The sequence below is a fragment of the Corvus cornix genome, chromosome 5, assembly GCF_000738735.6.
Source record: "Corvus cornix cornix isolate S_Up_H32 chromosome 5, ASM73873v5, whole genome shotgun sequence".
NCBI classification, from domain to species: domain Eukaryota; kingdom Metazoa; phylum Chordata; class Aves; order Passeriformes; family Corvidae; genus Corvus; species Corvus cornix.
The window spans coordinates 3,359,399-3,374,746 of NC_046335.1; the positions used below are offsets into that span (position 1 = coordinate 3,359,399).

The window sequence follows — 15,348 nt, forward strand, 5'->3', positions numbered from 1 at the left end:
AAACTCTTTTCCAGAGAAGCAGAGAGATAGATATAAAACCACTTGTGAGAGACACATAACAGACACAGAAGATGAAGTCACACCCTCACCAAATCAGAAATAAACTTGTGGCAGCAAAGCTAAGCCCAGCAAGACCCTGTTCAGAGCTGAGCCGTAGCCCAGCCCGTGTATTTCCAGCAAGGACAGAGGAAGATTTTGGCCTGGGTTACACTTAAGTCATCTAAGAGCAACCTCTAGTGGCGTTTCCAGACAGGTGACACACCTTCAGGACGGGAGGACACAGCACAAACTGGGCTGGCTTGCTTCCAGGGAGTTTCCAGAGCAGCCATGGGATAGGCTTTGCACTGTTCCTGCTCACAGGACCACTCTGAGCAGGACACCTTCTGAAAAGAAAGGCTTGAGTTCAAACCACGTACAGGAAACCCCATTGGTTTTGCTCCAAAATTACCAGATGTAGTGCCATTGGCTGAACTCTGGTTCAATAATACAGATAATTAAGTCATCAGCATCTTTTTTGTATTTTCCTCAAATCCGTTTTTAACAAAGTTCCAAACCAACATGTTTTTGTCTGCACCAAACTCCCATTGTCTGAGGGCACTTCAGTAATACAAATGGGTACCATTTAGTTAAAATCTAACTTACCCCATGTCAAATTAGGTAATTTAATTAGTTACCCCTCCACCCACAGATTTTCTAGGTATATCCCAACAGTCAGGACTTGGAACTTCTTCTCTGTAAAAGAAAACACTGCACCATCACACACAAGAGTTTACCCAGCCATCGGGATCAGTGTGATTCAATACAGGTCTTCTAAACACTGAAATCAACTCATGATGGATTTTGTAAGCCATATTATAGACAATAATCTATTTTGAGCTTAAACATGAAAATACAACATTGCAGGAGCAATTCAGGACACTTAGAGCTGAGGATTTTGATTAAGCCAGTTTGAAGTGCAGTGTGTGGATTCTCCTGTTCAACAGGGGAAGAGACACATAGCTTCTACTACAAAATATTTTTAGTGCCACCTTAATATACATTCTATTAAAAGTGCATTCATTTATCAAGTGTTTTAGCTTGACAGAAGTTGTCAGAACTCAGGTGGATTACAGACACATAATCTGAAAGAAAAGAACATTTCACAAACTACAGAAAGGCATCAGCATATGTAGCATTCAGAAATGAATCATTTGCTTAATAACCCACAACTCCACAGCTGGGGCCAGCAATCCCCTTGGCTTCTGTTCCACACACAGCAACACCAACCCAGGTGTTGTTCTGGATTGCTTTGTGAGCCATGTCACGATGGTTTCTTGAAACCTCTTAAAATGGGGTAGATGTTCTCAAATGCCTCATAGATTTCAGAACGGTCTTTTGCTCCTAAATGGACATTTAAGAAAAAAACCCCCCATGAATTAACAGAGTGCTGAGATTAACTGAGCGCAATTTAAACCTTGTAAGATTACAAACCATGAGGAAACCCAGGAGATTGAAAGCACCTTACTATTAAGAGCAGAATTTCTATCTGCTGCCTTAAAGAACAATTTCTAGCTTGCTTAGCTTTAAGACTAGTTTTGTTTAATCTGTGGAACCAAAACAGCAATTTTCTGCTCTTGACAGGTGCAAAATATTGGCTTTGAAGAAGGAAAAAAGCAACTGAGCACCACCATGGTGTTAACTGCTTAAGAATAACAGCTCTGCTTGTTGATAAGGTGAGTGGAAAGGTAGAAACAAGAACTGAAAGGCCTTTATTTTGTACTGGAAGTTGTTCCACAGTTTGAGAACTCTCCTTCTCCAGCTCTGAGAAGCAATTTTAATTTTAAGATGTGTGTTAGGACACCTTTGATTTCAAATCCCTTTCCATGGTACTGCAATCAAATCTTTAATAGCAAGTCTTGCACATGAACTGCATTGCAGCAGGCAGGAACATTCCTTGCCAGCAACACTTCTCATGCTGGTCCAACAAACATCAGCTACAAGAAAACTGCATTTAAATGAACTAAAAGTTGAATTAAGCCCTGCTCAGGTTGAATGTGTAAACCTTTTCTCATGTCCTCACTTGGACATGAATAATTCATCTGCCTTACCACAACTTTTACTTTCAAAAGTAAAGTTACTTTCTTGATTAGGGAAAAAAAAAACCCAAACCCTCACAGCTCAGCAAATTCAGTCTTGCCATTACAGCTGGGCCCAGTATTCACAGCAAATGACTAAGGGAGTGTGCTGCAGGCCCAGAAGCAAGGCTGTTACAATCAGTGTACCCCAAAAAACGCAAGCTTCAGTGGAATGGAACTGACCAGTATGATTTTACTGGACCTAAGAAGGTGGTGGACATTGGAGGGGGAAGCATTTAAGCTTTGTCCCAAGTGCCCCATTCTTCAGTTAGCTGAGCTCATTCTTGATTTATGATGGTGAGAATCTCTGGCTAAGGCAGCACTTCTCTTGTCTTCCACCTGTCTCAAAGCTGTGTTGTGAAGATAAATACAGCATTCAGAGCTTCTGGGAACAAGTACCATTTACCTTTCAGTACATCTGAATAGAAGCATGTTCATGAGCTTCACAAAAAGGATGTGCCAGGAGCTCAGGAATTCACCTTTTTTGCGCTGGGATCTGAGGTACAGGTATCTGCTGAGCACACTGACTCAGCAAGACTTTTGCCTCATGAGTGTTTTGCCAATCAGTCTGGAACAAGCTCTTAGATCTCCACCCTTTCCTCTGATAATCCCTACTAAATGTTGTCAGTGAAGTGTTTTAAGAAGTTTGTTTCCTGTCCAAGCAATTTTAAATTGCTTATTGTGAGGTTCCTATTTAAGTGCCTGAGTAGTTACTGGCATGTCAGCATCCTGTTGGCCTCCTCTACATTGGCACGTGGCATCAGGCTTTGAATAAAAAAAGTACTTAACATGGAAATCTGAGACTCTATATATGAAACAAGACAAGATTCTAGTGCAACAATACTGATGTTATCTGCAGAAAGCACAGATAAGCTGCAGCAACCATTAAAAAGATCCCTGAGTGGCTTTACTGTGGCAAGATACTAATTTTTAGTTAACGTTTAATTTAAATGCTCTCAGAAAGTGAGGTAGCACTGGGCTACAGATATAGAGAGGCACCACTTACCAGTCAGTACAACTTTTCCAGACACAAAGATAAGCAGCACTATCCTTGGTTTGACCATCCTATAAATCAGGCCAGGGAATAGTTCAGGTTCATAGCTGTGCAAAGCAAGCAGGTAAGATTAGTAAAATGCAAATGTTGTTTCAGTGTTGTATGAATAAAATGTTCTTTAATTACACTAACAATAGGGTAATTAAGCACACAGATTTTAGCTAGCTGCCCTGAGAAATGCAGGTCAGGTTTTAGACATCTTGAAGGGAAACCTGTTAAACCCATCTGGAGCTGATGGGAGATTTTCATGCTGACTTTCAAAGACTTGTGAGTCACTTCTGATTTTCCATGGCACTGGAACCTTTATTGTAATCTTCAAACAGTCCTCAAATCATGGAATGGCCTGGGTTGGAAGGGAGCCCATCCAGTGCCACCCCCTGCCATGGGTAGGGACACCTTCCACTGTCCCAGGCTGCTCCAAGTCCCATCCAACCTGGCCTTGGACACTTCCAGGGATCCAGGGGCAGCCACAGCTTCTCTGGGCACCCTGTGCCAGGGCCTCCCCACCCTCACAGTAAATCCTTCCTAGTCTGCAAAGTTCCTTATCAGGAAACATCTTGTGCAACTAAAACAAGATAATAGCCAAGCACAAATATTTACTACATATTCAGTTCCTAAATGAAATGCAGGTTATTAGATGCAGCACTAATAAAAGACAACTGAATTTTGGTTTTGTCAGTGCTGAAATCATCCTTTCCTGATGGCAATATCTAGTTCTGAACAAGCTGATCTCACAGGCTGAGCATGCCCATCACTCAGCTACAGCTTTACTTTCCATTCTTGGCTAAAGAACATCCAAACAGAACTGAAACAACATCCCAGAAAAAACACAATATAGCTGCATTATGCAAATGCAGTTTGGCTTCATGCCTGAAGGTTGGAAACCTTATTCCTGCAGACAGGCATCTACTTTGCTGGCAGTGAAGAGGCCACCTTGGTATTAAAAGTCCACAGTGGAGCAAGAGCATGGAGCAGGCTCGAGTAGCTGCAGACCCTGCTCCAAGGTGCACAGGGTTATACCTGATTGCCTCATACCTGCTGAACTGCTGGTGGGTGAGAACCAAGCCTTCCAGCCGGATGGGGAACCTCACATCACAGCTCCCCACCATATTCTGGATCTTGAAGTCCAAGAACTTGGCAGGGAAGCCGAGCTTCTGCACCACCCGCGCGTATTTCCTGGCTGCCAGCCGTGACTGCTCTTCGCTGAAGGAAGAAACCTTTATTGTCACCTCCAAACAGCCCTCAAATCACAGAGTCACAGGATGGTTGGGGTTGGAAGGGACCTTAAAGATGATCTCATTCCACCCTCCTGCCATGGGCAGGGACACCTTCCACTATCCCAGGTTGCTCCAAGCCCTGTCCAACCTGGCCTTCAACACTTCCAGGGATGGGGCTTTTCACTGAAGGAAGAACAGAGGGGAAAAATCAACTTTGGTGCTTTGCTCTGCTCTTGAGGTGGAATTCAGTTTATAGCCACCACTGTGCTAACCTGTACTCCAAAAAAAAAAAAAAAGAGGGCCTGCTGCTCAGAATAGCAAGGCTCTATCCATCCCCAGAACTGCTGCAGGGAGCTAAAATGAGTAAGGCACTAGGTCATTCACCTTCCTGAGGTCTGGTTGAACCCACTGGAGATGTTGCATCACCCAGAGGTTCCCCTTTTGAGAGGTTTCTCAGTTCCTCAAAACATCTTCTCAGTGCTGATCCAAGAGTTAGACTGCAGGCATGAGTATAGTCACCTGCCTGGGGTGGTGGTAAGGCCTGGAGAAGAGGTCTCTTAAGCATGAGTTAACTAGTTCTAATTGACACTTTTGGGACATAAAAATCAAGGCAATCTGCTGGATTTCAGGAAGAAAGCTTCAGAGTACAGAAATAAACTTTGCTTTTCCCCAACTCCCATTTTCTCTAGAGGCAGATGTGTTGGCTGCTGAACACAGACACTGAAGAGAAACTTGACAGACACAAGTTATGTCCTAAACACTTTAAAAGTCAGTGAGAAATGCAAATAATCCCTTAACAATTCCTGGGAATTTTAGCAGCTTTTCTGCTGATGTCTGCTCAGCTCAATCTAAATTCAGGGACAGAAGTACACAGTTCAGAAATTGCTAAGGTGCCATCATGAAGAAAGCAAGACTTTCAATATCAGTGCTTCACTTTTTCTTGCAATTAGTCCTTTGCTACATGTTTTAAACAAGACTTTTCAGACACTCTCCATCAGAATATATGCATAGCTGCAAGATCCAGAGCTTTAAAGGGAAGGGAAAAACCAGAAAAATACCTTTTTGCTCCTGTGCAGACCATTTTTCCTGAACTGAAGATGAGGGCTGTTGTTCGTGGTTCCCTGATTCTCATGATCACAGCAGCAAACCTCTACAAATTCAAAGGAGGCCCTGACAGGAATTTAGTTGGTACTGTATTTCTGTTCAGCCTTGCAACCGTTAACACTTTTAAAGCTTGTCACAACACATATTTGCTTTTTAAATGTTTCTTTACCACCCTAAAGTTATTTTCCACCCACCTAGGAGCAGAGGAGTTAAGACTACTGTCCCAGGACCATTTGGCTCCATCAGCACTGAGAAAGGGAAGTTAGGGTAAAGCTTTGAGTCCAAGATTTACCTTTGGGTTATACTCTGCGTTTCTGGCATGCAGAGCTATGTTCTTCAGATCCAGTTTACAAGCCAAGTTTACAGTTGACACAATATTCCTGAGGAATACGAGAAGAATTTTCTCATTGCAAAAGCCAGCCACTGCAGAGCAACCCCCCAGCAGTGCTGGCTTAATGTGGAGTCACATTTTAATTAAGAATTGCCATCAACTGATTTCCTGCCTGTCTCTTTCCCACTTTAGCATTAAGCTACTTCTGGCAAAACTTGAGTAATTCAACCCCAAAACTGCACTTTGAGATAGAACAAGCTATGAAATTATTAGTCCCTGAATTATAAGTTTGTGTTTCTTCCAAAAACTGCATCACTGAAGCCTTTCTCAGCTTTCGATTGAACCATTACTGACTGTTTAGAGTTACTGCAGCACCGAAGGTAGGTAAGGCTGTGTTATTTTCTACAGGTGTAAACAACTCCATAGTTGCTCTATCCTAGACACAACAGCATCTTTTAATGAGGCCAGAGTTTCTCACACTCAGTTCTGTTTCTCCTTTTGAAAAAGCAGAGTGATATCTTTAAACCCCTGGAGTCTGCTGTCATTCACATTCTCCTTCCTGGAAGAAATCCTCCTCTTCAAGCATCTCCACATTTTTATCCAATATTGTCAGTTTATTTTCTCCATCTCTGCCCTTCAAGAGGAACAACTGCTCCTGTAGTGTTCTGGCTTATTTAAGATCAAGCCATGCTTGCTACATTCTCCAAGTGAAAAGTCAGAGCAACACCTTGCAGTTTAACCCAAAGTTTAACTATGGTGTACGCTACATAAATAATACATAAACTTACTGTAGCTGAGGAACTATTCCAGGGCTTTCCGAAGCTGGGGTCATAGGAGTCATTGGAGTCAGGGGAGGACACATGGCAGATGCTCCAGGAGATGGCTGAGCTGCACCTGGATGTGACAAGCTGCTTTCATCCATGAAAACACCACTGTCCTTGTTACTTGGCAGCGACCCATCAAGCTCTTTTTGTGTTTCATGGCCATCCTCAGAGAGATTTTGTTCTTTGTTTTCTTGGGTAACATCTGGAAGAAAGCTGAGATCCACAGAGGAGAACTCTGTATGAAGCTCTTTGGGCTGACTTAACTGGGAACCAAACACCCCATCTTCAGCTGTTTGAATTGGAAGTTCTACATCATAAGGGCTCATAGGAGTGAACAGATGAGGACTAGCAGAGAAGTCATCCTTGAATTAAGAAAAAGTGCCATTAGGGGCCTTGTATTAAAACAGTTACTTTCACTGGGAGAGCAAATTAATATTACTCTTCAATGAGGATGCTTCAGTAATTTTTTTCCCCAATATGTATTTTAGCAAAAAATAGTTTTAAGATTGAAAACGTGTCCTTTGCTTCTCTGTGAGTGTATAAAAATTCAGATAGCTTGTATAATGCATTTTCCCACCACAGTCCATGGGCACTCTGGAGAACTCCTGGGATAGCACAAATTGAGAAATGCTATTCACCTTCAGCCTTGGCTGCAGGTGACAACACTGGCACTTCACCCTTCAAAGCCACTTTCACACCTCAGCTACACACACAACCACATTATCACACTCATGAGTTTTTCCAAGGAAGACAGACAGCATTTTCTGACTGCCTTTACCTCCCATTCCATCTCCTCTCTCTGCTAGCAGGAGACAGTGTCAGCATTGCTTTGTGCAACAGAGGGCAGCAGCTCACAGAACCAGCAGCAGTTTACTCCTCAGCTTCTGGAGGCCACCAGCCTGATTGAAGCTATAGATGAGAAAATGACACTAAAAAAAGCCTCACCAGAGTCAGCAGAACCAGCATCCTGCCCTGCACCCAGCACACAACACACCTGCAAGCAAACGCTTTCATACTAATGTCCTTCTTTATCAACTATTTATTATTAAAAGCTGTTTAAAAAGCACCATCATATATTGATGAGACAAGAGTTTCAGGACAGGATTTATTCCCTCTCCACTGGTGCATAAGCATCTGCTCAGTGGAAAGCCTCTTCCTGAAGGTAGTTTCTGCCAACATCCACAGCAGGTGACAGCTTGGACTAAAGAATCCATACAAGAGGTTTTGTGTTTAATCAGGCATTTTTAGGTTCAAGAGCCAGAAGAACTTGAAAAGTCCAAGCACAAATCAGAGCAGGGAACAGTGCATAAGACTGTGGCCCTCAAATTGGCAGCAACTGCCTGACCTCCAGCAGGAGCAGGATTTCCAGATCAATGCTTCCCAGCCCTGAGCTAGCACTGCTCTCTTCTAGTCAGCTCACTTGGCAGCCCAGCCATACACACGGAGAGCTCTCTGCTCCTGCTTTGCAGTATATTTGCCTGCAGACACTTGGAAAACTCCTACAAAGTGACAAATCCTCCCAGAGAACCCTCATTAGCCTGACTACAGATGCAGGTTTAGCTCTGAAAGCATTACAAACACATTTAAAGCAGCTTCTAAAACTGACTTCTAAATGCAGAGCCCCATACAAGATCAGGTGGGGCAGAGTGCTGTTAAATAAGTCTAGGTACTTCTTCACCCTTTGGAAATTAGGATCCAAGAGCACTTTTCTGAGAATTAAGGTCAAATATAAATATATTAACAGTTACAAATAAAATATAACAGAATCACAAAAATACATCTATTTTAAACAGATATTTTTCAAGCCAGCAGCAGGGGAAGGAAGGCACAGTCTCTGCAAGAATTCCAGTGGACTAAGGATTAGCTGTACAGGAGCTCATTAGGAAGCTTTTGTACGAACCATGATGTAGAGAAAATGGTACAAAAACCCCCTGTGAGACTACTCACATCATACTAATAGGCATCAAAGAATGAACATAACAGTAAAAGAAAAAAAACAACCCACAAACAACCAGCCAAAGCCAGTTTGTGACATATCTTAAAGAAGCTAACAGAGAAACAAGTGGTACATGAGGCTGGAAGCATTACACAGCTGTCAAGTTTTTAGAAAGTAAAGTAAATTGCATAGAGCAGGTAGAAACAGAGAGCAAATTTTCCTTCCTGATCAGGTTTGCACCTAAGAGGTCTGAGGAAAAGCCCTGATAGGGTTAAATACTGGGGAATATTTCCTTCTTGTCAGACAGATGCTCAGAGGCTGTGAAAGGGGCACAAGACCATGTTTGCGTTGGGCCGGCTGCCAAGGGTTATTGCTATAGACTCTGGGTTAATTAACTTCACCAAAGGCCCCACCAACTGCATATCTTTGGACATCTCCCAGGAGCTCCAGGGAGGAGATTTCACACACAGATCCTATCTGAGATCCCTCAGTTTGGGGCAGCTTGAGGGGAAACAGCCTTTTTCGCTTCCACTGCAGAAATCCCTGCAACTCAGGTACATACAAATCAAACCCAGCTGCCTCGAGCAACAGACTTGGATTTTTCTTTTCCTCCCTGCAGTGATAGCACACATCTGTTATTATCAAGTGTCCTAGCAAGTCTGAAGTGTATAAAGCTTACTAGCATTTGTAAACACTTTATTATACCTTTGCACATTATATACTTTGTGGGGGCACATTCAGAGGGCTTTACCCGCTGCCACAGGAAGGTCCCAAGATTTAAACAGCTCGTGCTAAGGGTGTTTCCCGAGCCGAAAAGTAGTTTACAACAGGATGTAAAGAAGTTTTTTCCCCCCTGAGTAAGGATGATGCTCAGCTGTGGAGTTCCAGCCCTCTCCTAGTCCCGCACCCGGTTGCTCCTACATCCACCTGAGATCAAGACAACCATTCCAAATATCAAAATAAGGAATTTTTGTAGACATTTACTAACTAGAACGAGGAGATGCGAGCCTCCTACCCTCTCAATGCCCACCCACACCAGCACCCGGGCTGATCCTCGCAAGCAGCATCCCACCGCAAGAGTTTAAACGCAGCCGCATCGTCCCTCTTACAGGAAGTAAGAGCGACCTCCGCTCCGGAGAGCTCCTCCATGCTGCCGATAGCGCTAGAATTGCCTGAAGCGGGGAGGAATCCCTCAGGACCGTGGAATTTCGGGCTCAACCCGGCAAGAATGCGGTGATGACGCAGTTGGGGCGCGGCTGCGAAAGCACTCTCAGCGCAGCGTTGGTGGTATAGTGGTGAGCATAGCTGCCTTCCAAGCAGTTGACCCGGGTTCGATTCCCGGCCAACGCAGCTACGTTTTGCTCCAGTTTACTTTCTTTTTCCCTCTCTCACTTTATTTATTTTTTCTTTCCTCCCTTACCTGCCCGCTGCAGCTCTCCAGGTACCGCTCCAGCGGCGATGCACCCTCCATGGGTACAGCCACTGAGGCAAACCCTCCGACCTTACTCCGGTCCCGCTTTAAATCCCCAGGCACAGCATCAGGGCCACGTGCGGCTTGTCAGGGAGCAGAGCCCATCACAGCTGGGAGTTTTAACCTCATCAAGTAGCGTTGGAGCCTCTCGTCTGCCTGCACGGCTCTCTGAGAGGGTTTGCCCCGTCCTGCAGGACTAGAGAAATCGGGGTGCTCTCGTGTGCCTTATAGAAGCCTGGAAACACAACCTGTCCCCGAGGTCCTCTAAGCCTGCCTTTCTCTGCAGGGCTGAAGAGAAATGGGGAGTGGGATCTGTAGTTTAGACCTTGCACAGATTATGCTTTTTAACAAGCGTCATGTGCCCTTAATTTTTCCCACCTGCTTCATCAAGTGCAATGAGGCACATCTGGGTTTTCGAGAGGAGCCCTCCCCCAGCCAAAAGTGTAAACTTCAAACTGAAGGCATTGTGATGAAATGGTTTGTTCTCATCTGGGTAAACACTCTTAGGGGGAAAACCTTTACTCTTTACATTCGCTGTCCTCCCCGTGCAGACTCCCCCTCTGGAGCATACTCCCGCTCTCTGTAAGTGATGATTTAGGGCCATTCTCTTTTCCCATGTCCCGGTGTGAGGCAGCACGTTCCCAGGAAGGAGTTCATGTTGTGCCTGGCTGATGGATGCTGTGGGAGTGTCACGCTGCCGACGCAGTTTGGCTTGGGCACTGCTTGAGTCTACGCCAGCAGTTGCTGTCTGACTTGTTCCCTCTCTCCTGTCCTGCTGCTGTGTGGTGATGGATGGATGGATTTCTGTGGAGACACAGCTGGGAACACATCCCTGTCCCTGCCTGGGCTGGTGGAAGTGCTGACTGTTGTGATCACTGCACTTGTTGCTCTGCCAGACAGGACTTTGCTGAGAGATTTGCTTACAAACAGCAAGCTGAGCTGAAGAAACCATTTGGGAGAAGATGTCAAAGCTCAGACATGCAGCAGGTCTTTGGGAGCTGCTGCCAGGCTCTTCTCACTGCCTCAGAGGTGCAAAGGCTTAGATCAGTGCTCTTTATCCAGGGAACAGAGCATACATGGCTGATGAGCATCCTTCTCTCCTCAGCCAGCCTGCTGGGGTGGTTTGTAGTATTTCTGGGACTCACCTTACAATTTATAGGTGCCAAATCCTCCCAGCCCCAGAAAAATCCAGCCTCAAGCAGGTTGATTTACATCACATGGCCTGTCCTGGAGCACCCAGGAGGCAAATCAGGCAGCAAAGCAAGGAAAGGACCCAGAGAGGTTGTACCTTGAATTAGGGAGGCTGGTGCAGCTAGCTTGACTCAGCTCGGGATGATTAAATTAAAATGTCCCGTTTAGGGCTGGCAGGTGATTGGGGTGCTTGCAGATAGCTCTGTGACCTAGGATACTTTTGTAGGCACAACAGGATGGGGTACTGAGGGCTGTCTGTGGTGGGGGGCTCTGCTCCCACCAGCAGTGACAGGTCCAGCCCTCACAGCTGCTTCCTGACAGTGTGGGTCTGCACTGCCCACAGAAATCACTGAACAGAGCACAGGGGTTGTGCCGAGTTTTGCCCTTGCAGTGACATTTCAGGGGGCCAGGACATTGGTGTTCCCCCAGTGTGTGACACTCTTGCTGTGCTCAAGGTGGGAAGCTGGAATACTGTGGTACTCCTGGGGCTTCCCTGGTGCAGCTCTGCCTGCAGCATTGCAGCTGTAGTGCTGTGAGTTTCCTCAGCTAATTAATCCTTCATTACAGAACCCCTTGGAAAGGTGATATGTTCATCCTGCAGCCCCTGGGAATAGGTTTGTCTGCATTTTGTGAACCTGAGATAGAGAAGGTCAACTTACGGTGTTCAAGTGAGTGAGGCTACATCAGACATGAACATAAAATACAAATCTCTTAATATTGCTTCTTGCCTTAGATATGAACAAATGGCAAGGGCAGCATGAAGTGATGAGATTTTGGGTCAGTTGTGGAGTTTGGTGTCTCAGGCTAAATGGGTGAAAGATTGTTTATCCATCTGAAGAAGGAAAGATGTTTAGAAAGCTGAGAGATCATCTGAGGATCCAAGAGTCACACTGTGTGTGCAATTCAAGCTTTCAGGATTGCTTTGCTGTAGGGGAAGGGTCTTCTGGCTGCTGCCCAAGGGAGGGCAGGTATGGCTGTGCCTTGGGAGGGCTCTGTGCTCGCAGCCTCTTCTTCTGAGCTGGGCATCTGCTTGTGGTGCCCAGTGTGGGCCAGGCTCCATGAGGGAGGTGTGCAGAGCCCCAGGGAGTGAAGGCCCAGGTGGTGGGAGGTCCAGAGAGCAGCGATCCAGTGAGCAGGAGGCACTGAATCCCTGGGCTTCTCCCTTCAGTCTCCCAACTTCTGTGTCTCTCCTTCCTAATCATCAGAGGCATCATTCCCCCTCTGCTCCTTCCTTCTTCACCAGGAGCCTGACCCCTGTCACGGGTTGGACAGATGTTAATTCAAAATGTACCACTTAGAACTCATGAGACCTACCTGCTTAATTTCTGATCATCCAAGTCAAATAATGTTAGAAAAGGCAACTATTTTTCCCATCCCAATTTTAAAAAATATTATTTCTCTCTCAAACTGCCTGGGGTTTCAGCCACCCTCTTTTCTTCTGGACCCCCCTTTTTTTTTTCTTCTCCCTTTTTCCTCCTCCCTCTCTTCTTTTCCTCCCCTTCTCTTTTCCCCCACCTTTGTAATTCCCTTTGGAAAGCAGCAGCCATCCAGGTCCCAGCCCGAGTGACTCCTGGCAGGAGTGCTCGGAGCAGGGAAGGAGCCGCTGGAGGCAGCCCTTCCTCACGTCCCCGAGAGGAGCCGGTGACGGGGTGATGAATCACTGCAGTGCAGAGTTACTGTAATGATGAATTGTCATGAGTCTTAATTAGCAAATTGGTTAATTTTACTTAGAAAGTTGATGATTAGCGCAACAGTAAGTGCTTTGTGTATTCGTTGTAAGAGTCATTCAATATCACTTCTCCTTGGATAACTAATTGGGGAAGACTGTTCCACAGAGCTGCTGCTGGTACGCCTGGATCAGCCTCTTAAACATTTCTGTAGCAGACACTGCTGCACCACCTGGATGCTGTAATCTAGTTAGGGGATGGGACTAATCACAGGACACTCCAAAAACCTGGAAGGGACAAGGAGCAAGTCAGTAAGGAACCTCTACCTGTTTAATTCATCAGTGCTCTGCACAGCTGCCTTCTATTCTAGCATGCCCTAAATGCCTTGCTGCTTGCTTTGAAGTTGGTTAATCTGGTTTGGCTTTATCTTATCTTTTTAAGGAGCCAGTTTCAGAATTACAGGCTTGTGACTGACAGTGTTCTCCTTTCTGCTCTCCTGAACTTTATGCTAAACCTTTACAGCTGTCATTGTCTCAGAAGAATGTAGCTTGCCTCAGGTGTAGCTTCCATCTCTCCATGCCCTCGCTGCCTGCAGTGTTAAAGCTCTGCCTTTGGAGCACGTAGAAGAGCAACTGAGAGCTGGACCGTGTTCCAAGGGAAAAAACCCAATACATTATGCACAAGATGTCTCCAGATTCCGCACTTTCTAATTACTCCAGGAGCCAGCACTCCTCTGACAACAGCAAAATCCAAGTCTTGCTGCAGAGGTTGTTCCTTCTGTGTGGTTTAGCCTTGTTTTGGTCCTGTGCCTTGATTCCCATCATGTCAGGGATGTAAATAGAGTGAGGTGCTGAGGGGGACCCCAGGGGGGGTCAGGGAGAGGAGTAGGTGAGCTGCCATGAGGTCAGTGGGAGCAAAGGGTCTGCATGGAGCTGGAAAAGCTCTCGAGAAATGCCTGCAGCCCAAAAGGCAACTGAGAGAGAGATGCTGGACTGCCTTTGGTCTGACAAGTGTGACCATCACTCTCTCATACTTACCTGTCCCATAATACTCCATTCTAGACCTGATCAATGCTTGGCAGTGTCAGCAGATACTGGATTTATTGCCAGGGAAGGAAAGATGTTGCTATGACTACTCACCGAGTAATAGTGAGTAATTTGACTTTTAATTGTGAATTATTTAGCATCATCATTAGGTTGTGCTGGTGTAAAATAAACATGAACAGAATCAGGTCCATTAGAGTTGATATCTGGGTGTAACTTGCCCTGTGTAAATCAGGAGTAACCCTCTGGCAGAAGTGAGGTTACAATGACTGGAAGTTGAGCCAGAATCCAGTTTAATTTTCCAGGTTTACTGGGTGATGGGAAAGGCTGTAACTTCCCATTTACCCCCAAGTGCTGTGTGCCCCTCCCTGTGTCAGATGATGCAGCCCAAATCAGCCAGTGCTAAGGCTGCCTCTTTGCCCTGGTTAGACTGGGGCTCTCTGATTCCCTGAAAAGGGCAGTAATGGGGGAATTTGATACTTTTTGCAAACATTAGTGGACTCTGAGCATTTGTGTGCTAATACGTGTGCCTGCCATGCTCACTGGCAGAGACCAGGGTGCGTTTGGCTTTTGGATCAGGAAAGAAAATCACTTCTGTCAAATGGGAAGGGGCTAAACTGGTTAGAAGAGAACTATTTTTTTCTGGCTTCTACAGCTCTATTATGTGCGATGGAGACACTAACTGCCCCCATGTCAGAGAATTGCTGAGAACCAGACCCAGAGAGGATTGCCAAATCCTCCACTGAATGCCAGAGGAAGAAGCACTGTAAGTAAAAGTCATCTGTCTCAACTGAAAGGCTGAATGGTGACTTGAAAACTGTACAGTTAATTTAATTTTCCCATCTGTGCCATCCTGGCCCAGTCTCACGTGGGGCAGAGCACAGCAGCCTATTTTTACTTTTTATTCTGTGTTGTATTTAAAATGTGGCCGGAAAAGGGGGGAATGGGATGAGGAAGGTTTTAAACATTGGCTGCCACCTTAATTGCAGCCTAGCAATGAATGGCTGCAGGCTTCCTTGGACAGCTCCTCTGTGAATGTCAGACACAAATCCATCTGACACCTGGGGTCAGAAGTATTCTTCCGTGCTTTTTGTTAAGTCATCTTTCCCACTTTTGTGCCAAAGGGTCTGGCTAAATTGAATTGCATTTAAATGAGGTGAGTGTGTGATGGATCATCCGAGTGCTTCTGTTTCCCTCCAAGTTTTGTGACAAATCTCTCTAATGCAAACACCGTGTCTCATGCCTTGAACTCACTGCTGCAATTAAATACTGATCCTTTAAGCCTTATCTGGAAAAACAGTATAGTAATAGCAGTCCTGCGTGTTTGCGCGGAAAAGGAGAGGTGTGCACGCAGCAGATGCTGGCAGAGCTCTGTTAATTCAGTTTGCAGCGGTCA

General features: G+C 45.4%; 1 protein-coding gene and 1 non-coding gene across 2 annotated transcripts; one reads left to right on the plus strand and one right to left on the minus strand.

Annotated features, from left to right (window-relative positions):
- Window positions 1-1,197: 1,197 nt before the first annotated feature.
- Window positions 1,198-10,051, minus strand: TBPL2 (TATA-box binding protein like 2). Its single transcript, XM_010396762.2, has 7 exons — window positions 10,001-10,051; window positions 6,609-7,006; window positions 5,782-5,869; window positions 5,444-5,535; window positions 4,204-4,371; window positions 3,121-3,215; window positions 1,198-1,380 (listed from the first exon to the last, which is right to left on the minus strand). The coding sequence occupies exons 1-7, from the start codon at window positions 10,049-10,051 to the stop codon at window positions 1,301-1,303; spliced, it is 972 nt and encodes a 323-aa protein (XP_010395064.1). The 3' UTR covers window positions 1,198-1,300.
- Window positions 9,859-9,930, plus strand: TRNAG-UCC. Its single transcript has one exon. It is a non-coding gene; the product is annotated as a tRNA-Gly (tRNA).
- Window positions 10,052-15,348: the final 5,297 nt, after the last annotated feature.

Coding starts and splice junctions, on each gene's coding strand:
- TBPL2 (XM_010396762.2), bottom strand. CDS start 10,051: ATGGAGGGTGCATCGCCGCTGGAGCGGTACCTGGAGAGCTGCAGCGGG. Junction 5,536..5,781: donor ACGCAGAGTATAACCCAAAG/GTAAATCTTGGA, acceptor TTGAATTTGTAG/AGGTTTGCTGCTGTGATCAT. Junction 4,372..5,443: donor GTCTGCACAGGAGCAAAAAG/GTATTTTTCTGG, acceptor TTCTTCCTTCAG/CGAAGAGCAGTCACGGCTGG.